Source organism: Vitis riparia, chromosome 14, assembly GCF_004353265.1.
Source record: "Vitis riparia cultivar Riparia Gloire de Montpellier isolate 1030 chromosome 14, EGFV_Vit.rip_1.0, whole genome shotgun sequence".
NCBI classification, from domain to species: Eukaryota; Viridiplantae; Streptophyta; class Magnoliopsida; order Vitales; family Vitaceae; genus Vitis; species Vitis riparia.
This window is the reverse complement of record NC_048444.1, coordinates 838,674-862,480: the sequence shown is the minus strand read 5'-3', so window position 1 is coordinate 862,480 and position 23,807 is coordinate 838,674. Positions and strand designations below refer to the sequence as shown.

General features: G+C 39.3%; 2 protein-coding genes across 2 annotated transcripts; one reads left to right on the top strand and one right to left on the bottom strand.

Annotated features, from left to right (window-relative positions):
- The first annotated feature begins 1,368 nt into the window (after positions 1–1,368).
- Positions 1,369–3,602, top strand: LOC117930796 (aquaporin NIP2-1-like). Its single transcript, XM_034851530.1, has 5 exons — positions 1,369–1,596; positions 1,849–2,073; positions 2,794–2,988; positions 3,071–3,132; positions 3,214–3,602. The coding sequence occupies exons 1-5, from the start codon at positions 1,450–1,452 to the stop codon at positions 3,467–3,469; spliced, it is 885 nt and encodes a 294-aa protein (XP_034707421.1). The 5' UTR covers positions 1,369–1,449; the 3' UTR covers positions 3,470–3,602.
- A 49-nt stretch (positions 3,603–3,651) lies between these two features.
- LOC117930795 (structural maintenance of chromosomes protein 4) lies at positions 3,652–23,427 on the bottom strand. The gene is made up of 28 exons (XM_034851529.1): positions 23,126–23,427; positions 22,804–22,893; positions 22,588–22,689; positions 22,146–22,322; positions 21,934–22,064; positions 21,351–21,429; positions 21,111–21,268; positions 20,948–21,023; positions 20,674–20,802; positions 20,460–20,604; positions 12,921–13,051; positions 10,417–10,569; positions 10,142–10,331; positions 9,646–9,779; positions 8,631–8,789; positions 7,481–7,789; positions 7,214–7,390; positions 6,567–6,650; positions 6,280–6,489; positions 6,092–6,181; positions 5,874–5,995; positions 5,621–5,776; positions 5,422–5,529; positions 5,266–5,326; positions 4,502–4,636; positions 4,327–4,414; positions 4,152–4,224; positions 3,652–4,059 (listed from the first exon to the last, which is right to left on the bottom strand). Exons 1-28 carry the CDS (start codon positions 23,279–23,281, stop codon positions 3,939–3,941), a joined length of 3,744 nt encoding a protein of 1,247 aa, XP_034707420.1. The 5' UTR covers positions 23,282–23,427; the 3' UTR covers positions 3,652–3,938.
- Between the last annotated feature and the right edge of the window lie 380 nt (positions 23,428–23,807).

The window sequence follows — 23,807 nt, the reverse complement described above, 5'->3', positions numbered from 1 at the left end:
AGACATACCTCAAGATGTCCTTAAAAGTGCATCAAGGATTTTCTCCACAAAATATAATACCTTTTTAAAAATGAATTTAGAAAATGGTAATTTTAAAATCCATTTACAAATCTACAATGATAATCTACAAGAAGCCAAGTTTGAAATGATCGAATAATTACAAATATGAGAATTAAAATTTAAAGTCATATCGAAATCATTTAAAAAAAAAAATTCAATAACAATAAATTTATTATTGATATTCAATGTGGTATAAATGATCATACATTTCAATTACTTTTACGAGAATCACTCTCCAAAAATATTTCATTCAAATTGGTATAAAATAATTAAAAAAGAAAAAGAAAAAAAATTCATTTCCATTGTGCCAAATTTAGAAGATCGACTCGATTATGCCCCACCTTGAATTGTCCAAGGCAATGGTTTAGAGTTCAACATCGGGATACACGTTTAATGCTGATCCTTATGTATAAAATAATGCAACTCCAAGAACTTTTTCTCTATCTCACCGATTTGAATCTTCAAAAGCATAATCCTCCAATGTTCAACCAAAGTCTAGGCTAAAATGGTCTGATCATGATATGGGTAAAAAGCTGAATGGTAGGCACTCAATGAGGAGAATCCAAAAAAAAAGGCTCTAGAATCTTTTTGGCATGATCTTGATAATCCAATCTAGAACAGGCGTTAAATAATCGAACATAGCCTTTTTCCTTTTTCCTTTTGTTTGGAGCTAAAAAAGCAACGAATTATTGGTACTCTATGAGAAGTTGTTGACTCTTGAAAAGCAAAGAAGTGGGGAAGGGCATGCTTGATCAAAATTGGGCTGCCTAATTATTAGGCTTAATTATGTTATTATGTGTCATAGGAAAAAACAAAAAGAATCTAAAATTTTGGTGGATTTGGACAAGCAATTGCAGACGATGAATGTGTCCAATTTGATTTGATCATCATCCCAATAGGAGATAATGATCCAAACTATATTTTGTTTCCGACCATCCAATGCAAGAATGTTTAGTTAAGTTTTAATGTTAAAATTTTGCAAATTGAGTTAATTTGTGATAGTCATCTGGCAGTTTATGGAATTTTTATTTTTAAAAATAGAAAAAATAAATGATCGGAACGCTACCTTAATAATATTTTGATCAAAATGTTGGACAGATATTCTTTGTATTAAAGTGAACTCATGATCCATGCCACGTGATTCTCATAGAATTATAATTACATGATATGAAAAGATAAATTAATGAGGTTCATCATTATGTTATTGTGGGAATAAGATTTTTAAATTCAGTTTATAAAGAATTTAATTTAAGACCGACCCACAAAACTAGTTGACCGAAGTTGTAATTTAAACTCGTGAATCTCTCATTATTGCATATTCATAAACCCAGAGCATCCTTCCCTCCACCTCCCCCAACCCTTTCTGCAGTCTGTTTGTTTACTCGGAAAATGGCCACAACAGATCCAAATCTCAGAACCTCGACTTCCATAAACGAGTTGACCACAGCACTGCACCACCCAGATTCCCAAAACTCAAACCCATGCTTTCTCTGGAGACTCTTTCTAGAACACTACCCACCTGGTTTTCTCAGAAAGGTATATCACAAATCTCCATACATGCATACATCCATCTGGGTTTCTTATTCTTCTTCTCGAGGCTAGGCTTTTTAAAATCTCATGTATTAATCCATCATCTTTTCTGGGAATTATTCATGGTTAACGTGAAGCACATGCAGATGGGTGTGTTTTCTTCTTCTTTTTTTTCCTGAGAAAATTGTTTTCTAGAGAAACAAACATAGTTTGGAAAATGGCGGGCATCTGATGTTGGAGATGGGTTTTGAGTAACAGGTGGTAGCAGAGGTAATAGCAACCTATCTGTTGGTGTTTGTGACATGTGGGTCTGCAGCTCTGAGTGCGAGTGATGAACAGAGAGTCTCAAAGCTTGGAGCATCGGTTGCAGGTGGACTGATAGTCACAGTTATGATCTATGCAGTGGGTCACATCTCCGGCGCACACATGAACCCTGCTGTCACTCTAGCTTTTGCTGCTGTTAGGCATTTTCCATGGAAACAGGTAACAGTTTTTCTGCAACTCCCCCAACTGCCAATTTCTAACGTGCGCCTTGGTCGGCGGTTCATTCTAGATTTCATCATCTGCAAGTGTGTGATTACTAATCATGCATTGGTTTCATGCATAGCTGGCCACAGTAGCTGTGTGGGCCCAGTCCAGACAGACTTTGTTGGGCCCACCCATTAATCAGAACCCATAATCATAAATATGGACCCATGGAATTCAATGCAACCAACAGTTGGATTCATTTGGGCCACGACCACAACGTGCAATGGACCAAGTTCCTTTCTTGTCAGCTTGCAACTGACATGTCCACGTATTTCGAAACTTTTGGGTAAAACTGCTTAATTTTGTGGGCGGGTCAGCTTTATTTTCTTATATCTTTATCTCATTGTTTTATATTTTGACACGTTTATTTGTACTCTAAATCTTTGTGCTCATACCATTCATTCAACAGTTCAAATTTCACCCTACCTTAAAATTTTCCATTCAAGCATTTGAATACAAATAAAAGTATCTTAGTGATTTCAAACATACTATGAAAGTTTATTTTTAATTAATTAAAAAACAAAATAGTTCATAAAAACACTTGAGATAGAAGTTTCATAGACAAATGAATCGGGCAATGAAATAAGGATGGAAACTGTAGGTATAGCAAAAGGATAAGTGCACCTCAAATACCATGACGAACCAAAAAACTTAAGCAGCAGTATTTTCATGTAGGTCCCACTATACGCAGCAGCCCAACTAACAGGAGCAATTGGAGCTGCATTTACGCTGCGTGAGCTGCTGTACCCGATCAAGCATTTAGGCACTACAACTCCTTCTGGAACCGAGATTCAAGCTTTGGTCATGGAGATAGTCGTAACCTTTTCAATGATGTTCATCACCTCTGCTGTTGCCACTGACACTAAAGCTGTAAATACTCGGTTGTTCAAGATTTTCCCACCCTTTCCTTTTTCTTTAACTTATATCTGTTTTTCCATTTTGGCTTTCATAGATAGGAGAGCTAGCAGGCATAGCAGTTGGTTCAGCAGTATGCATAACTTCCATCTTGGCAGGGTAAGCACATGAGCCCATAGCAAGCATTTTGATTACATACTCTGAAGCCATGGAACTAACTGATAGCATAGTCATTTGCAGACCAGTATCAGGTGGCTCTATGAACCCAGCAAGGACTCTAGGGCCAGCGATAGCCAGCGCTGACTACAAGGGGATTTGGGTGTATGCGGTTGGGCCAGTATCAGGCACACTACTGGGGACATGGTCCTATAATTTCATTCGGGTCACAGAGAAGCCAGTGCAAGCAATATCTTCTCACTCATATTCACTCAAACTATGCAGAATGAGGAGCAATGCTGGGGAGATTTCCAGCAAAGATCCTCTTAATCATGTGTAATAAGACTCAATCTATAAATGATGATGAATACTATAAGCTAATAAGCCTATGGCATTTAGTTTGCCCTTGATGCCCATAAGAGCTTGTATCTGTTGTACGTTTTATATCTACATGCATATGATGTATTACAGTATTGATTGAAAGAATTTAGTCACTAAAAATTGAAAATGAAAAGGGAAAAATACAAAAACTCTCTCAAAAGCACTATTTGAGCGAACAATAACTGGGCATCAGAACATATTAGTACATATAGTCAGACATTCCTGACCTAATAAAAAAACTGCAACTAAGAAACATGTCCCTATATGTGTTTGTCCCGTAGACATTAATTACACAACTCAATCAATTGCAATACAATAGATATCAGAAGGCATTCTACAATAAATATGTGACCAACATTTGTGAGGTAATATGGCATCGATACAGGCAAAAAAGGTCTGACCTGGGACTGAATGATGCATACTGGGCCCTAAGCAGCTTTTTCACAAACTACAAAAGACCCAGGGTTGATGGTAATGCTCTTAGTGCAGTTGTCAGTTTTATAAATCCCAACAAGTCGATCCGCCAGCTCAAACATGTTGTTTCTAAGGCTGCAATTTGTAAGACACCCAAAATAAGGAAAAGCTTGAAAAAAATAATATCTAGTAAGTTTAGTGATAATTCAACATCCCATCCAATCTACCTTATGATTATAAACTGTGCATCCTTTGTTCGGTCTTTCACATAGTGTCCCACAATTGAAACATTCTTGAAATCTGCCACAGCATATGAACCAAATAAGGGAGAAACATAATATAAAATTTTAGAAAATAAATGGCATTCAAAAAAATAAAGCTCATCAATCCAATTTGTAGTACCCAGAGCAGCATCAATCTCATCCATAACATAAAGTGGGGTAGGTTTGTAGTGATGAAGAGCAAACACAAGAGCCAACGAGCTGAGAGTCTGAATGCAACAAAATCAAACAACATTATAGGACCTTAACATTAGAGGCCAAATAGAGCAGCACAATCAGTGCATTCTAGATATTACCTTTTCACCACCTGATAAGTTTGCAATATTCTTCCAGCTCTTTTTTGGTGGTCTGACGCTGAAAACAACACCTTCAGAGAAAGGATCCAAAGAGTCAACAAGTTCAAGTTCCGCATCACCTCCTAGTGTGATCATCTGTAGCAAGTGCATTAAGGGACAAGCATTGAACAATTATTGCATTAAAAAAAGGAAGGACAGAAAGAAAGAAACAAAGAAAGAATAAAAAACACAGCACAAGTAAAAGCCAATTATGAAATCCCAACTGCCAGCAGTGTCATTACTATAGAAGGAATTAAAGTAGCATGACAAGTTAGGCTACTGAGTTTTGGAGGAAGATGAATCAGGAAAAAGAAATGGTTGTGACGGATGAAGCTGTGCATCATTGTGGTCTAAAATTTCCTATGACTATACCATTAAAAGTTCACATAAAACAAGCTAAAAGAAGAAAGAAAGCAATCCTGAAAAGTTAATGCCCAGGAAAGAAGATGCAATCTTCCATTGTTTCAAGATGCTCAGGATCCTAATCAAGTACCCCCACACGGTGCAGCAAGACCAGGACCAAAAAAAAAACATTACAAAAACTAAATTAGATATTCAATAGGACCATTTATACAGAGCACTCTAGTGGAACCAGCCACAAAAGTGAATGAGGCTACACAACAGTTATAACCTAAACTTATTTGTCCAGAATGTCCGTGCACTATACGGTTGCATGTGCATCCTTGTGTAAGGAGAGGGTGTTTCAAACCACTCAGTTTACAAACCTGATACATTTCTTTCAACTTCAAAGATATCGTGTGGAATCCTGCCATGAACTCGTCCATCCTAAAAATATCCAATTGAGTAGCACAAAGAAGTTACATCAACAGGAACATGCAAGACAAGTAATAAATAATATAAACAAGGTAAAATAGACAAGCCTTCTCTTTTTCCATTCATCATATTGCTTCTTGACATCATCACGCTCTTGAGTGACCGTGTTAAGATCTTGTACTCGTTCATTGTACACTGATACCTTTCTCCGGTATCTATAGTAATTACAGAAGTTATCAAATAAAATATGCATAACCACACAAATTTCAGCTTACATCATACATGAAAAGCAGAGAAAATGCATACTCTGAAATGGAGTCAAGATTGGGATTCATCTCTTTCAATTGTGCTTCAATCAATGCTACCATTTCAAGGGCCCTCTTTAGGCCACAATCCTCAGTAAGAGTCTTGTCTGCCAGTGTCGCTTGAAGCTTTTCAGGGTCCACCAGATCTTTCTGAATTCTGTAACCAAAAAAAAAAAAATTTAAAAAAAAAAGTTGACATTTTCAGTCATAAACATAACAGATTTCTAGAGAAGGTCACATAGACCAAGGCATACTGTTCCATATGCTTCACAAGAGCAACTTGCAATTCGTCAAGCTTTTTCTTGTAACCCTTTCCCTTCATTTCCAACTCCTTGTAGAGTTTCTTCATGTCTTGTAATTTGTAGTCAGCATCAACCTGGAATATCACCAAAGAATTGCTAAAAAGTTTTAAACAGTAGTTGACCAAAACCAAGTAAAGGAAAATATAGAGATGCATTCATTGGCACCAGACCTCAGATGCTCTCAACTCATCCACGGTCTTCTTCAACTTTTCATAATCAGATTTTGCTTTATCCAATACATCTCTATGCTGATCAATTAGCTATAGAAAAAAAGAAATAAATAAAAAATATTCACCAGTTATAAAGCAACTCACTCATGTAACTCATCATAAACGATGCCAAACAAATAAAAACAAACCTCCTGTGTTTTGTTATAGTTGTCTTGAACCGTAAATGCCTTCTGTTCTATATCTTTATGGGATAAATGCAACTTCTCCTTCTCGTCAACCACTCGGTCTTTCTCCTTCTTTGACTCTTCAATCCCCTTTTTCAACTTCTTCATCATTTTTTGACCTGTCTCTATTTGAACCTTGTGGCGATTGATCTCTGTATTGCTTTTATCAATATCCTGACAAGAAGGAAGCACATATCAAAAGAAGTATCATTTACAGGAATTGGCAATTTCAGATTGATTGATATACTTACAAATTGAATTTTGTTGACTTTTGACTTTTGCAATTTCAATCTTTCACCACCTGCATTTTCAATTTTACTCTGAAGCTCCAAAGCCTTGAAAACACAGAATTAGAGAAAGGTCAAGCAAACACCATCAACAAATCAAATGCAAAATTCTGCACATTGTCAATGTATTCAGTTCTATGAAGAATGAACATCTACATAATGTCTTAGAGTGGATACCATAACAAGAGAACAAGTCAGAAACACAGCTCAATTGTTTTTGTAGTGTTGTGTTCTGAACTGATTGTGTTACAAGAGCAATCAAATGTAATCCTTTGACATTTAAACATTTCGACTTCACTCAATGTGCCCATGTCAAGATGACATGACAAGGTTATGAGTGTGGGATCATTTAGTCCTATTTTGCTTCGGACATTAACTATAGAATTTTTTAAAAAAGAAAGGACAAAAGAAAGAAGAAAGAGATTTCTCTTAACACCTAGGATGCATTATTTTTGCTTCTAATTGACTTCTATCTTATTTTTTCCTTGCATCATGATGTATCCAAATATCACTCAAGATCTCTTTTTAGCCAAGCCTCTATATCCTAGGCACATCTAGACCCCACAAGTGTACCAATGTAACATAGATATATAATTCAGTTACCAGCTCACCTTATCCTTCAACTGCTTCGACCCTTCTATAAGTCTTTCGATCTCTTTTTCTTCTGCAGATATAGTTTTATTTAACACCTCCAGCCTATTTAGCTCATCTTTCCTTGGCTTTGATGCAGCTTTCAGGGAATCAAGCTGTTTTTCAAGATAACTATGCTGTGACTTTAAACTGTCTATCTGTTTCAGAAGAAAATTTTTAGTTAATATTTAATAAAAATGCCCTCAAAATACAAATGAATGGACACAGAATCTATTCTCAAGTGTTACCTCTTTATGGATTTTGGTCAATTCCAATTCCAAACGAGCAACTGCTTTTTCTGAGGCCTGGTAAATCCTTACTGCATCAGCAACTTTTTGGCGCATAGAATTTAACTTGTCAACCATTGCTGAGAGCTCGTTCTTAGCAGTTGCAACAGATTCTGCAGAAACACTGGCGGGTCGAATAGATGTCCCCATCCTACCACCACGTGGTTTACCCCCTCCACCACTCATGGTACCAGATTTTTCAAAAAGGGCACCTTGAAGTGTTACCACACGCCGAAATTCTTTGTTTCCACCATATGCAATGCGGGTTGCCTATGGTAATGAAAAAGAAACCATAAGTAATACAATATGAACTGAAATGTGATAAGCTTGCATGAAAGATGAAAATGAACAAATAAGTTCCTAAATTATAATTGTGTTTTGATAAGTAAAAAAGTATTGTATTAAAAAAGCATACATGATGTATACATATACAAAAAACCAATAGGGGTGAGAACGCACAAAAACGACCGCCTACATAGAGCCTAACCAATCCACAAAATCTAACAAAGTGACACTATCCCCCATATACACTTAACACAATCCCAAAAGATGTACAAAAAGAACTTTTGATTGTTTGATCTAAACTTTCCCTATCCTCAATCATACCTGAGGAATTAATTTGATCCTTCCATTAAGAAAGAACTGATCCTTGTTATTACCATACAAAGCTGCATAGTCCTAAGGCATTAAAAATCATTCCAAATATTTACAATTACAGTTGCCCCCTGGGGTATTGATATGTTTTACTCAGAAGTTTTTTAGCAGTAAAAAAAAGGCCAAAAAAATAAAATTAAAAAATGCACCTGTTTCTTCCTGGTTTATCTTGTCTTCTCAACAATAGACATATTGAACATAATGTAGGAACCACAAACAACAAAACAATCAGGAATAAAGTCTGATTAATCTGTTTAGAGCTTTCTAATTGCGGAAACTAAAGCAACCAAAGATCATCCAACTTTTGGTTAGTCCACTAAATCAGCCACAATCAAAGCAATGAATAATATAAACATGCTTCCAGAGAAAAACTATTAACATATAATATGTTTTTTTTTTTGTCTTTATGCTTCAAGAATGAACAAAGAACGCAGTATATATAATGACTGGAATATACCTGATCAATATCTTTTGCTACGACTGTGTTTCCCAGTGCTGCAAAGAAAGCAAGTTTCATTCTTTCATCCTGAATCTTAATCAAATCAAAAAGCCGTGGAACACCCTCTGGAGTGCTTACTTTGTCTTTCATTCTATGTAGATGATCAACTTGTTTCTCCTGAAAACAAAATAGCACTAAAAAATAAATTTGATATGTAACTAATGGTTCTATATGGCAGCCAATAGAATTTTACTAAGGAAAAACACGGGCCTCTCATTTCTATTTGATTGAACTCTTAAATGCTAAAAAGTTTCTCGGAGTGATTTTAAAACCAATGTATGACTGCTGCAACATTTAGATATGCATTACTAATTTTAAGATCAAATTTTTGTAGCATCTAGGTTGCAATAACATGGCATGGGTGTGGAAGATGTGTGAGACAGACCATTGGGAATGTACTAGGTGGACATAGTCAACAAAGGAAGTGAGAGTTAACACTTCCTATTGTAATACATGTCCACTTAGATGTTTTCGTAATGAAAGCATTCATGTTGGACATGCTATGATGCATCTACACTTCACTTTTCCAAGATACAGAAGAAAAAAATGGGCAATTCAATAATTTAGCCAGGTTCCCACATTGCAAGATTAAGACGTCAGTTGATTTTGATTTTCAAGAGACACATAGACAACCAACATTAGTACCCCATTCCATGTATCACATTGTAGCATGAACCTGAGATGTCGTCATTAAATAGATTTTTGGTCGGTTTGTTCACAATTGTTTATCCAATAACTTATCACAATTAAAGCCTGTTTGGAGACCAAATCAGACAACAGAAAGGATTGACTCTCAAACAATTCAATTGCCAAGTCTGGAATAATTTTACTTGAATTTCCTGGGATCCAAGTAAATTGGACTAACAACCCCAATCTGAGTCACCAGAACCAAAACATTAATATACTGTTAGGCAGTACGTCAGCACCACATAGACAAGATAGATGTGATGAGTATCACTGTAATAGTCAATACCAGTATCATGAAAGTTGCAACACCAAGGTTCTTCCTTCGGAGTAGCTCAACACAGGCTTGTGCAGCACCAGTTGTTTCTACTACAATATACTCAAGTCCAGGACATGCTGTTGATATGGCAACATCATATTTTGCTGCAGGAAGGAACCCATCAAATATAGGAGTGAATCCAAAAGAGTTATAAATAATTACTATAAAAAGAAATGCAGACACAGACGAATTTACTCTAGCATGTCAATAAATTTTGGGGAAAAGAAGATAAGAAAGAGCATCCTTGCACCCTAACCAACACAAAAGTGTAAATAATTATTTTAGAATCTTCATCTCAGAAGTTATCTTGAAGAACATATGTAAGAATGACAAAAAAATAAACTATAAACATGGAAAAAAATCAAAATCCTAATTAATCAACCTGGTGATAATTATGTGGGAAATTTGACAAGGTAGCAAGGTTTATTGAAGATGGATTACTATTGATAATAGAGAACAGTCTCACCATCAATAGCCCCCAGATCACCCATTCGGCCGTAAATTCCCTCTATTTGGTTTGATTCTTTAGCTTCCAAAATTGCCTTTAGGACTGACCCCTGACTCTTTTCAGATTCCATAAGAGACATAAGCTCTGTGACCTTTTGTCGCGCAGCTTGTTCAAGAAGAACTGTTGCTTCTTGTTCCTTGTTGCACTCCTGTCGAGACCAAAAGTGTCCTTACAATAGCCAAATATGATATCCAAAAAAAATAAGAATCAAATGAATATCATAGAAATAGTACTTGTTCCACTTTACGAGCTTCCAATGCTTCAAGCTTGTTCCTTGCTAAATCGCTTTCAATACTTGTGATGCTTGTGGACTTTGTTTCAATTCTTTGCAGCATGTCATCCATCTGCTTTTGAGCATCCTCAAAAGCTGCACGACCAGCTTCATGCTGAGAATATTAACAGTCACATTCAATAACCTATTGACATCCTTCTTTAGTACAAAATCTGATAATGACCTTCCACACATGTGCAAACAGTAAAACATGAATACAATTTACATTAATTAACAACATGTTTATTGGCAATCAAAAGAGACCAATGAGCTAATGCTGGGGTGGACACAAAATTTAGTGGCCTGTTTAGTTTGTATATTGATGCTAATAATTCCAGGTATCAGCTTAAAAAAGGATGTAATTCCTTCTCACAGATAGAATTTCACAGGTTTACATTGGATATATGTGTTGATTTTGAGCCAGGTGCAATTGTAAGTTATGGAAATTTGTTGTAAGAGAAAAAAAAAAAGGATAAATGAAACTTGCACCAGTGTACTATAAGAGTGCACGTTTGACCAGACAAGAGTGGCAAAAGCCTTCAAGAATAAGCCAGACTTCAAGAACCAAATTTGGTGGAAGACATGGAAACTATGATGATGGTGAATTAATTAGTATAACACAAATATTAAAGATGCAACAGTGAACTTGAACTGATAAAGTAATAGAGAAGGCAACCATAAACATCAGTAACCATTGCATCATGTGAAGAGAAGGACATAAGCAATGCAAGCTGTTCCATGTATCCCACACTTGAACAAGTTTCTTAAATGTCAGTAAACTGGCTCTCATAAACAAGTGGTTGGTACAGATCAATATACTTTATACATCAGCAAAACTGACAATAGGCAGTATTCACTACAAGACTACTTGGATTACAAAATCACAATGAGTGCCATTTAAAAAGAAATAATGATGAAACTCAAAAGTCTAAAGAAAAATAAATGGACTGAATTGATCTTACCCATGTTTTCTTCTGTTTTTTAGTCTAACATCCATTTGTTAAGAGCCATGAAATGTTGGTAAATCATGTGGAGAAACAAATACTAAAAAACAATTCAGTATGGAGTTTAGCTTCAGGAATAGCTCTGAAATGAGTATATGCTGAAAGAGTGAGGGTTCACAGTAGAGCAATACTGAGGCTGTAGCCAGAAGTTATTATGAGGTAGGCATATAGAATGACATAATTGATGTCATTGAACATTTCAATAAAAATGTTCATATTACATTTGAAAAGGAAACAAGATGAGATTCTGGGTGCTTGGGGAAGCATGAAATGGAAACGATGCCTTTAGAAAGGACTATATAAGATAGTCATAACAATATTGTTGGGAAACAAACTCTCAGATAATGGAAATAATATTCCCAGGATTTATTTTTATTTTTTTTAAGTTAAGGAATCTACCTAAATAGCAAGGCATTTACCCAAGTGCCAACAAAAGAAACCCCAGGCAATATTGGTCAGCCCCTCAACCCTATACCACTTATATACTAGTGAGTCTCAAATTGAAGACCTCCAGTCCATTGCCAGAAGGCATTACCATTGAGCTACACAGCAAGGGGCTTCATAAAGTCCCACTATTAGCAATTTGTTCTGATCAATAAAGTATCATATGCACAATTCCCTTTTTCCAAAGAAACCAAGATGACTAAATGAAACTTCTAGAGAGCTTTATGCTACCTAGGTTAAGATCAAAAATGGAATCGATTACTCAAATTGTTAAATTTCAAATAGCACAAGGAAGCTTGTCTATAAAATGTTTGAAGCACATATCATTACACTCAGGCTGCCTCAAATCATAGTGAATGACAACAAATCATGCTGAAAGTAAATTTTCTTATCTTGCAACTTCTAGCAGAAATAATAAGGCAAATTCTCATCTGTTATTAGATCATAGAAACAGGGTGGAACTAAAGGTGGTTAGTACTTAGTAGCAAGGAAAACAGAAGCCTTACAATGTTTTGGGCTTCAATCTGCAATCAAATTGAATGAATCACACTGTGCATCTGTCTTAGAATTTAAAACTTGATTTCACTTGCTTACCATTGTGATTTAGTAGTGATGATTTACAACCCTTTTCCTATACTTCAGTCCAGTAGTAGGCAACTATTGATGAGTGCTATTGAAGCAAGTCCAACAAGGTTAACCAAACTATGATGGTCAATGTGCTTCTCAACATACAAGGAAAAAGTTTGGAAACAACTTCCATCTTAACAAGAAAAGTTACCACCAAATCAAACCAAAACAGGAACGATGTAAAATCTTGCAATGAAACATTTTTGTGTTGTTGCTAGGCTAAGCACCTATGCTCATGAGCTTCAAAAGGAAAAAAGAAAAAAGAAAATAAAATAAAATAAAACAAAACAAAAAGCAAAAGAAGTTGAAAGTCTAATAAGATGACACTAAAAACAGAAAGAGTCACTGATCCCTCACTATTGACTGGAAATTTATAATTAACCAAACTCACCTTTTCATTCAAAAGCTTCATTTCAGTAGATGCAACTTCAAGTTTTCCTTTGTGTTCAATTAATTGTTTTTCCCATGGTTCTAATTCAACACGAACCCTTGCAAGTTCAGAGCGGTACACCTCCGTCTCAACTATTTATCAATTGGAAAAGGGTACCAAAAAATTAGTTTCTTGCACACCCACACGCTCAAGATGGAATAACATCAAGGGAATAATTCTTGAATAAAATAACAAAACAAATAAAATAAACAAAAAATACTTAAAATTATCAAGGCAAAGATATTGGCTATTGCAAAGATAATCTATAAAGCTTGAGGAATATCATGTTCTTGAGCTTTCAGTAGAAGACATGGGAAGGCCATATGCATGCCTACTAAGTTGCACCAAGCATAACAATAGTTTTGCACCCAATAAGGCAGACAATACCTGGAAGGTTTAACATCTTACATGTTCTGCAATAAGAGATACCAGCATTGTGTATTTTTTTTTTGATAAGCAACAGCAGAAAATATATTAGAGAAGGCCGAAAGGCCGCACCGCATACAGGAAGTATACAAAGCAGCCACAAGGCCAAAGAGCCAAAAACAAAAACACCTCACCAGCCCTTATGGAATCGCAACCCACTCCAAGAAGCCTATAAGCGAAGAGGACTCCTCTCCCCTATACAACTTAGCCCAACTCCACAGACTACTTACAAAAGACTTCTTGAGAGTCTGAATAGCCAAGAGACCCCCTCTAAAGGCTAACCTATTTCTTTCTTTCCACACCGTCCAAAATATACATAACGGAATAGTCTTCCAAATCTTCTTCCTCTTTTTGCCGACAAAAGAACCCCGCCAACAGAACAACGCCTCTTTAACCTTCTCTGGAAACACCCACTGAACCCCAAATAAGGCAAAGACGATATCCCAAAGGGTCCTAGCCACTGTACAGTGTAAAAGAATGTGATTTATATTTTCCTCTTCACAACCACACAAAAAACAACAATTTGGAAGCTGCCAACCACGCATTTGCAGCCTATCCAACGTAAAAAAAATTTCCCAAGTAGCCTCCCATGCGAAGAAAGCCACTTTGGTTGGGACCTTATCCACCCAAACATTTTTTCCCAGAAAAACACAAGAATTAGGGGCTGCCAGCAGATTGTAAGCTTCCCGAATCCTAAAACTGGCAGAAACCCCGCCTTTCCATAGCACACAGTCCTCCTTTGGACTTACTCTGATGTCCCTTAGCAAAAGGAGCAAGTCTTCTATTAGCACCAGCTCCCAATCATTAGAATCTCTAATCAACCTGATATTCCACCCTCCTTGGCCCAGCCTTGGGTCCCACACATCATGCACCAGATCATTACAACACACTGCCAGGGGAAAAATCAGAGGGAATGCATTGGACAGCGCTTCGATGCCGCACCAATGATCAGTCCAGAACCTGATCTCATTCCCCCTCTCCACCTTAAACTTCATGTTATTCCAGCACCAGTTCTTCTCCTTTAAGATCTCTTTCCAAACTCCCACTCCAAAGGGCCCCCGGGCTTCCTTAGATTTCCAGCCGCACCCCTCCATCCCATGCTTCACCCCGATTACCTTCTTCCACAAGACATCCTTCTCAACGGCAAATCTCCAAATCCACTTGCCCAATAAGGCCCTGTTCAATAACCCCAACCTTCTAATACCAAGGCCCCCCTTCTCCTTTTAAGTACACACCACCTTCCACTTAATTAAATGAATCTTCCTACCCGAATTTCCCCCTCCCCACAAAAAATCTCTTTGTATTTTCTCAAGCCTTTTAGCAACTGACTTAGGCATTCTAAAGATGGACATTTGATAAATAGGAATGCTTGCAAAGGTGCTCTTAATCAGGGTGATTCTCCCGCCCTTAGACAAGTATTGTCTTTTCCACCGAGCAAGTCTTCTTCTCATTCTTTCCTCCACCCCATCCCACGTGGACAAGGCTTTGTGCCGAGCCCCAAGGGGCAGCCCCAAGTATTTGACAGGGAAGCTGCCAATTTTGCAGCCTAACTCCACCACCATTTCCTCCATATTATCAATCTCCCTTACTGGTATCAGCTCACTCTTGGCCAGATTGATCCTAAGCCCAGATGCCGCTTCGAACCACGCCAAAATCCATCCCAGATGCGTTAATTGGTCCTTGTTGGCCTCACAGAAGAGAATGGTGTCGTCTGCAAAGAGCAGATGTGACACCATAATCTCCGCTTCCCCGCTACCTCTCAGCCTACAACCAGAGATGAAGTTCCCCTGCACTGCCCGCCTTATAAGTGCACTCAGCACTTCCATGCCCAAAATAAAGAGATAGGGAGAAATTGGGTCTCCTTGACGCAGACCCTTAGAGCTGGAGAAGAAGCCTTCTGGGACCCTATTGATAAGGACAGAAAATTTTGCCGTTGAAAAGCACCACCACATCCACTCCATCCAGCGCGGCCCGAAGCCCATTTTTTTCAAGACCTTCATAAGGAAGCTCCAACTGATGCTGTCGTAGGCTTTCTCAATATCCAACTTACACACCATCCCCTTAACTTTCCTCTTCTGCCAATAGTCAACCACCTCGTTGGCTATGAGAGAGGCGTCAAGAATTTGTCTTCCCCTCACAAACACGTTTTGATCAGCCGAGACCACCTTATCTAACACCAATTTCAGCCTATTTGCCAAAACCTTGGCCATAAGCTTGTACAGCCCCCCAAGCAAACTGATAGGCCGGAACTCCCCAAGGTCCTCAGCACCTCTTTTTTTTGGAATGATGACCAGAAACGTGGCGTTCAAACTTTTGGCAAAGGACTTCTGATCCTAGAATTCCTTGAGCAGCTCTACTATCTCCTCCTTAGCGAACTCCCAACAAGTTTGCCAAAAGGCCACAGTGAACCCATCCGGGCCTGGGGCCTTATCGCCATTCATATCCATCAAGGCAGAGAAGATTTCTTCTTCAGTAAAGGGGCCTCCAAAGCTTCAGCTTCACTGTGGTCAAGACTATTAAGAGGTAACCCCTCTATGTCGGCTCTCCACCCTGGTTCTTCCCTTAGCTGGTGCTGAAATGCCTTAACAATCCCCTCCCTCACCTCCTGCTCCTTCACCAATTCCACCCCATTTATTTTTATTCTGTCCAAAAAATTATTTCTCCAGTGGGCACTAGCCATCTTATGGAAAAACCCAGTATTCTTGTCCCCTTCTCTAAGCCAAAGCTCCCTAGACACTTGCCTCCAATGGGTTTCCTCCAAAAGGACCCACTTCTTAAAATTCTCTTTAGCTTCATTTTTCAGATCCATTTCCCTATCTGAGAGGTTCCTGCCACTTTCCACCCTGTCCCAAAACTCAATTTGCCGAAGGGCAGAACTTTTATTCACTTCCACTCTGCCAAAAACTTCCCTGTTCCACACTTTAATTTTCTCCTTCATCTCCTTCATTTTAGCGGCCAATCTAAAGCTAACCCTTCCTACTCTTTCCCCTCCTTGCCACCATTCGCGAAGAAGCTCCTTAAACCCTTCCACCTTGAGCCACATATTTTCAAACCTGAATGGGGAAGGGCCTCGGCTCATCCCGCCCCCCTTCAACAGAATAGGGAAGTGGTCAGAGGTAGGCCTAGGGAGCCTACACAGAACAGCCCCCCTGAAGGTATCTAGCCACCCCTGAGACACCAGGAAGCGATCCAGCCTTGCCCAATTCTGATTACCCCTGCCCCCACTCCAAGAATACACACCTCCCTGCAAGGGGAGGTCAATGAGGGCAAGGTCATCCACCACCTGAGCAAACCTACGCATTGCTCCATTAAGGCTCCCCTACCTGCTCCTATCTCTTTGGGATAAAGTGACATTAAAGTCCCCTCCTAAGCACCATGGGTCTTCCCAAATTCCCTTTATCGCTCCTAACTCCTCCCACATCTCCTCCCTCTCTGTCCTATTACACGGCCCATAAACTCCCGTAAAAATCCAAACCCCTCCGTCTTCAACATTCTTCAACCTACATGAAATAGAAAAATTGCCCACCTCCATCTCCAGCAGCTCCAAGGATCTCTTGTCCCAGCAAACCAATATACCACCCGCTGAGCCTTGAGCTCCCATAGCCCCCCAATCGAGGAACCTCCTAGATCCCAGACTCCTCACCACCCCCTCAGTCATAGTCTGAATTTTCGTCTCCTGAATGCAAACTAAATCCGCCCTTTGACTCCTAATCAAAGCCTTGATCACTTTCCTTTTAGAGCTATCATTAGCTCCCCGAACATTCCAACTTACCAGCTTTATCTTCATGATACAACTAGAGACTGGCCCCCTCTTCCTTGAACAATGCCTTTCTGCTTCCTTCCCCCATCGTAATTGATGGAACATTCAAGTCTCTTCAATTCCCTCTCAAATTTCGAGTTTTCTAAGAGAGACTTACTATGTACTTTTTCCCTTCTTCTTCTTATTTTGACCATGAAATCCATAATGTCCTTCTCTAAACCCACTGTTGAAAACCCCAAGAACTGACTGAACCTTGCCAGCTCACTCTCCTCCCAGTTGTCCACTCTCCAATCCCTAATTTCTGGAGCCATCACACCAACCGGGCAGATATCCTTCCCACCGGATTCCATCTCGCCATTGTTATTAACCAAAATTTCCCAACACTCCGCATTTTTCAGTGCTGCAGACATTCTTCCAATCAACCTCCGGTCCGTAGGTTCCCACTAGGAAACGTCCATAGCCACCCCAGAACGGTCGTAATACTCCCCCATTGGAGTCCGACCAAAAAAAGAAGAAGGGGGAGAAGGAGAAACACACACCAACGGCCCAAAAAAATTAGGGACATTCCCGTACCTCGAAGCCTCTTCCAGAAGAACATCAGTTGTCTTCGAATTCCCCTCCACTCTATACTCCTCAGCCACAGGCCTCCACAATCCCTCCATCACTAACGACCATGACTGGTCAAGGCCCCCCACAGGGCTTGGACCAGCCCCAATAAGAGGACGGGCCCCCCTCAACTGGGCTTCATCCACATTAAAAACCAAAGACAAATCTGTGCTTCGCACTCCCAGCCCAGTCCCTCTGATCAAAATCAAAGCCCGCCCAGCATCAGAAGACAGCCTAAGAAGGGGCGGCCCAGGCGCGCTAGGAAAGGCCGTGGGCAAGAAGGGCCCAGAGACTTCAAAAGGCCCAAGGACCCTCTGCGACACCAGCCCACCCGCTTCGTGGAGCCCATCCGCCATCAAGCTCGGATCCAGAACCGCCTCCGAACCCGACCCCAAGGACTGCCCCCTCGTTCCATCATCAGTCTGCAGTCTGACCTCGAGACTTGGGTCACCTACCAACCCCCTCACGCGCCCCCCGCTCGTGCAGGGACTTCAACCCCATCCTCGCCTTCTGCAACAAGGATACATTTGCCCTTACTTTCCCTTGCCGTCCTCACAGTGGGTCTGAATTCCCACCAAAGTGTAAGCTCATAGCAAACCTCCTCAGTCCGCACTTCCACAACGTTGGGAGGCCTCTCCTTGTTGAGCTTCACCAAGATCCTTGCCCACTGCAGGTCTTCCAGCGTCTCCGTCTGTGGGTCGATATCTAGGAATCCCCCACATGCATCCCCTATTCTCCTCAGAGTATCACGTTCCCATAGCGAGACTGGCAACCCCAGGATACGCACCCAAGCCTCGCGCCTCTGTTCCCCTTCCGACGTGCACCCACTCTCAGGCCTCCAAATTTCTAGGCTGAGAGAGGACCCTTCGCATGAGAAACCCCCAATTCTTAGGGCTTTCTCTGTTTCATCCAGAGCCTCAAACTCTAAGAGGGCTTTGCCCCTTTCCAATTTTGCAATACCTAAGTTACCCTTCAGTCTCCAAAACTTCGCCAATTTCATCCCCCAATCTCTCATATCTACCTCTTTCCCTGAACTAGGGTCCCAACTCCCTACCAGGTAGTGGACCAATTTCCCCCTGATCATTCCCCTCTTACAGAGATCCGCCCTTGTCGTTACAATCTTCATCTCCTTTGATTGCATCATAGCTTCCACATAGGATTTCTCCATTGGTGACCTTAGGAGCGCCGCGCCCTTTTTCTAAGAGCTCTCATCTCCGACGTTACACCCCAGACGGCGAAGCATCTCTACCATTAGCACCCAGCCATCCTTATCTCCATTACCCTTCGGGATATAGATGTTGTACCTTTTGTTATCCACCTCTGTAACCCCTAACCGAATGAACAGCCCTCCCTTATTTAGGTCGCGCACCATAAGGAAGGACCTTCCACTGTCCTTCCACCTCCTTTCCCAAAATCTGGTTCCTACGTTCTCAATACAGGCCTCCAAACCATCGATAAAGCACCCAATACTGTTCGGTCCCATCCTGATCCACGAGGAGACTCCCCCTTTCCTTTCAACAATCAGGGCTTGCACCTTGCCTTTCTTTTCCCTTACCTCTACATCGAACCGTTTCGACTCCACTCCGAAGCTTCCCTTCTTGGCCCTGCTCCTAACCCCCACGAAGTCATCACCTTCTGCATCAGCCCTTGAGTCTCCCTCTAATCCTTCTGCAACACGCCGCTCGCCTCGCTCCCTCCCATTGCTTTCACCCTCTCTCACACCGGCCCGCTCTCTCACCCTCTCTCAGCATTGTGTATTTTGCAAAGTTATAAAGAGGAAAATGGACAATGCATTCTAATAGGATGCTGAGGCACCTAAAAAGACCCCACCAATGGCATGCATTTCCAAAATCTGGTCTTGAGTTACATTCCTTTTTCCTCTACCACTGGGACATAGAACCCCTAAAACAAAAATTCCAAAAGAAGGTGAAAAAATAAATTTCATGTTCCTAAAATTGTATTGATTGCCCAAAATACATGTACCCTCAACCAACAGCAAGGGTTGACCGATTAGATGAACTAATACAACTTGGTACAGGTGCATGAAGCTATCAAGTTGAGTGATCAGTCATATCATAGATTAGAGATGAACCCTTGTACTAACAATGAAGTTTTGATGAGTACCAACTACCAAATAGCAACATGGTTGAACTCAACATATGCCATACAGCAGATTCCTATCTATAATCATTCTGAGGAGATCAACAACCAATGACATTTTATATAAAATTTATCGATGCAGAAACACCACATACAAGTTTAAAAAAAAAAAACTCATAATCATCAATTTAAACCATTTCAAACCTCAGAGTTACTCCCATTCAAGCTCAAAAGCAATGAAAATCATCAGCAATGTTACCTGGGAACCTTTAAGAAAATCCCTCATTGACAAATCTTAAACACCTTAAAATGCAAAGCAAATTTATGAGAGCCCCAGTCCTTCAGGAGTGGAGCATATAGCTTAAAAACTGTACTTTAATGAAGGGGGAAAAATTGAAACTAGCATAAACTCAAAAAAGAAAAGGGAAAAAAAGGAAAGAATGATGCAAGAATGTGTCCAAACAATCATAGCTTATATAATATTTTACACTTTCAAACATTAAAATTGCATTCAGAAAATTAGCAGCAGAGCAACAAAAGAAGATACAACAATACTTTCAAGTCTACATACAAAAAAATTTCAAAAATAGGAAAAAGGAAAAAAGCACCTTTAGAATTCTCTTCAATTTCCTCCAAGACTTTCTCCTCGTCTACTAATTGTTTTTGCAGTTTAGGATTATTATCCTCCAGTTTTGGAATCAAATCTGCTGAGTCCTCAGACTCCTTCAAGATTTGATTGATCTTTGAAGAATCCTACAAGGGACAAAAATGTAAAATTGCTTGTGTTCAATGGAAGTGTAAACCATGAGTTTTCCCTTATACCTTTTCAATTTTATCCTCAAGTTTCTTGATTTTTCGTTCCATGTGCTTTACATCTTCCCGATATTTGAGATCCTGCCTTTCAAATTCCTTGAACTCATCCTTACAAGTTCTCAGTCCATCATCAAGTTCCTAAGTTTTTTTTCCAAAACAAAATCGAAAAAGTTACAATTCCAATTCCAAACTCAGTGTCCTGAAAGTATAATCATGTCACTACGAGGAATGGGTATAACCACTTCCTAAAAATCACAACTATTAGACAAAACATAATGCAAACCTCCTGTCTTTTCATATATTTGTTGTGCAAAGTCTCAAGCTCCTTCAATGTTTGATTGTTTTCTCGAATCTTCTCCCTGAAACAGTGGGAGAATTTCAGTTAGATTCTATGTTTCTCTACTAACACACGACATTAGGTTCAACCATGTTGTGATCAAAATGACCTTTCATTTTTTAGATTTTCTTCCAAGTTGGACATGTTTGCTTGGAGTTCAACCATTTTAGCACTAGTATCACCAGATGCCAGTTTTGCAGCTTTCTCTTGCCACTTCAAAAGTGACAGCTCTTTCAGCATGTAGGCTTCTGCCTCGTTCTTCACATCCTGTTAAATGCAAGTGTATAAACAAATTTGACAAAAGGACGAACTTTTGGAAGATACAATAATGTGTAACAACTTAGCAAACCTCCAAGCCATTTCTCTCTTTCTCTGCTAACTTAACCATCTGCACCACCCCAGATCTTCTCTCATTCAGGGTTTCTAGCCTGTGAAACCAAGAACAGCACATATATAAGAGCTAAAATTATAAAATGCATCCATGTGTCAAAATAGGAAAATAATGCTGTTAGCTGCAGCAGAAACAGTAGAGGCAATTCCAGTATTCAACAACTTAAGTTTGTGTCAGAAACAGCTAGAGTCGATGTCAAGAGAGGAGCTTAGGAAGAAAAATTGAACAAGATATTTAGCAGTTGCACAATCTGATAAGATACCTTTAAATACTTGATTAACAATGTTGCACTTCTCACAATTTGCTTTTTCAATCAGTAATTCAAGTGACTGCTACTTGATATTTTCATCTCATAAGACCACCTAATATATTCTATTCTCTCGGTTACTAGCTTTTTAAAGTACTTATCTAGCTATCTAAACTAGAATTGTCAACAAAATGCTCCACACAATGCACAATCAGAAAAGACAATAACAAAAAGGAACCATTAACATGAGAATGCAAATCTTCTCAGAAAACAAAATGCTGTATTTGTACTTACTGCTTATGTGATTCATCAATCTTTTCAACATATTTGTCGGTTCCAATAATGTCCTCAAGATATTCAAGAAAACCTTCATCGTGTGGTCCTTGAGCCTTTGGCTTCATAAGTGAAATCTGCTCAACCTCACCCTAATAACAGCCAGCAACATGTTACAAGACATAGATCCACAATTTTTACTGAATTACAAACACTAATAACAAATATCAAACCTGAAGTATTAAAAAACGGTTATTGTCCAAGTCCACACCCTTCCCTTTCAATTTCTTGGTGACCTCTGTGAAGTTACTAGGCCGGTCATTAATGTAATACTTAGATGAGTTATCTCGAAATGCAACCCGGGCAATTACAAAGTCGCTTCCAGGTACAGCTTCATAAGTCCCATCATCCTGAAATCGACAGAAAACTTTTGCTTCATTTTGTAGGCTGCATTTGCTCAAGCATAATCAGATTGGTCTGGAACTTCTCCTATGTGGATTTCAAAACCTCCATTTTTTCTTTGGAGTTCTTTTCGTCAATCTTAAGAAGTTCAATTCAGCTACAAATAATTGGCACATAAAGAAGCTAAATATAGAATGCATTCTGTGCAACCAAATGCATCCTTAAAGACAATTTTTCCAAACAACAAAATCCAAGTAAGAAAAACTCAAATACCAGATCAACGATTTCTTGAAAATGAACGGAGACGCCTGCACTATCTAAATTCTGGTGGTTAGTAGAATTGTGAATAAGTTCCGAAACTTTGTTCAGCCGCATCTGTGGATCAACATCATGTTGTTCAGCACAAATGAGAAAAACCAACAGGTAACTAACAATATAATAAGTATCAATTCTTCCCTCCAAACGTAAAAAGAAACTAAAAAACCTTACCTGTTTGGCTCGCTTTCCAAAAACAAACAACATGGCGTCAATCACGTTGCTCTTCCCACTCCCATTCGGACCAACCACTGCCGAAAAGCTCTGCCCATCCCAAAATCAAAACTAAAACAAAATGAATCTCTAAAGAAATGCGCATTCTCCCAAATTCAACAGAAAAAAAAAATCAACAATCAAAAATTAAAAAGTTCGCATCTTGTATCTAAATATCTAATGCGACAACCCAAACTTCCGATTCCTTTTCTTCCAATTTCTTTCCTTTTTCCCATACTTTCTCAGCAACCAAACAGAGAGATAATAGTGAAGAAACCCTAACCTTGTGAAAAGGACCAACACGTTGCTCTCCAGCGTAAGACTTGAAGTTCCTCATCACCATTTCCTTGATGAACAGCCTCGGAGCTCTTGACCTTCCCGGACCCGAGTCAGAGCCGTTGCTCACCGACTCCTCCGGCGGTTTCGTCCGGCTCTCCATTCCCGGGTCGACCCGAATTCCCGCTTCTATACCGATAAACTCTTCTTCAACCTTCTTCCAGGTCCGATTTTCGAGTTTGAACCAAGCAGTTGACGCTCTCGGATCTCCTCCAACTTCTTCACACCCCCATTGAAATCAAATTTTGAAGAATTAAAATATAAGAATTAAATATTGGAAATTTTGGAAAAGTTGAAATTTGAGGGATGTGGCGGGAAAATAAAAGTGACTGAGGTTTGAAATACGGTCCGTTTGGCTACACGGAGTAGCGGGGCCGGCTCCCGACTAGGATTATCCTGCGCTCAATTATTTATCCGAGCTCAATAACACCTGGGATTTGTTTGGGTGATTTTACCAAAAGAAGTAGATTCTCTTTGTTTGGAAATTTATTTTTTAATTATTATTTTCTTATCCGAATGTTAATAAGCACAATACGTTTTTTTTTCTTAAAAATGTGTTGCATCAAGAAGAATGAAAACTATTTTTCAAAAACAAAAACAATAAATCTCATGCGGCAATGAAATGTTTT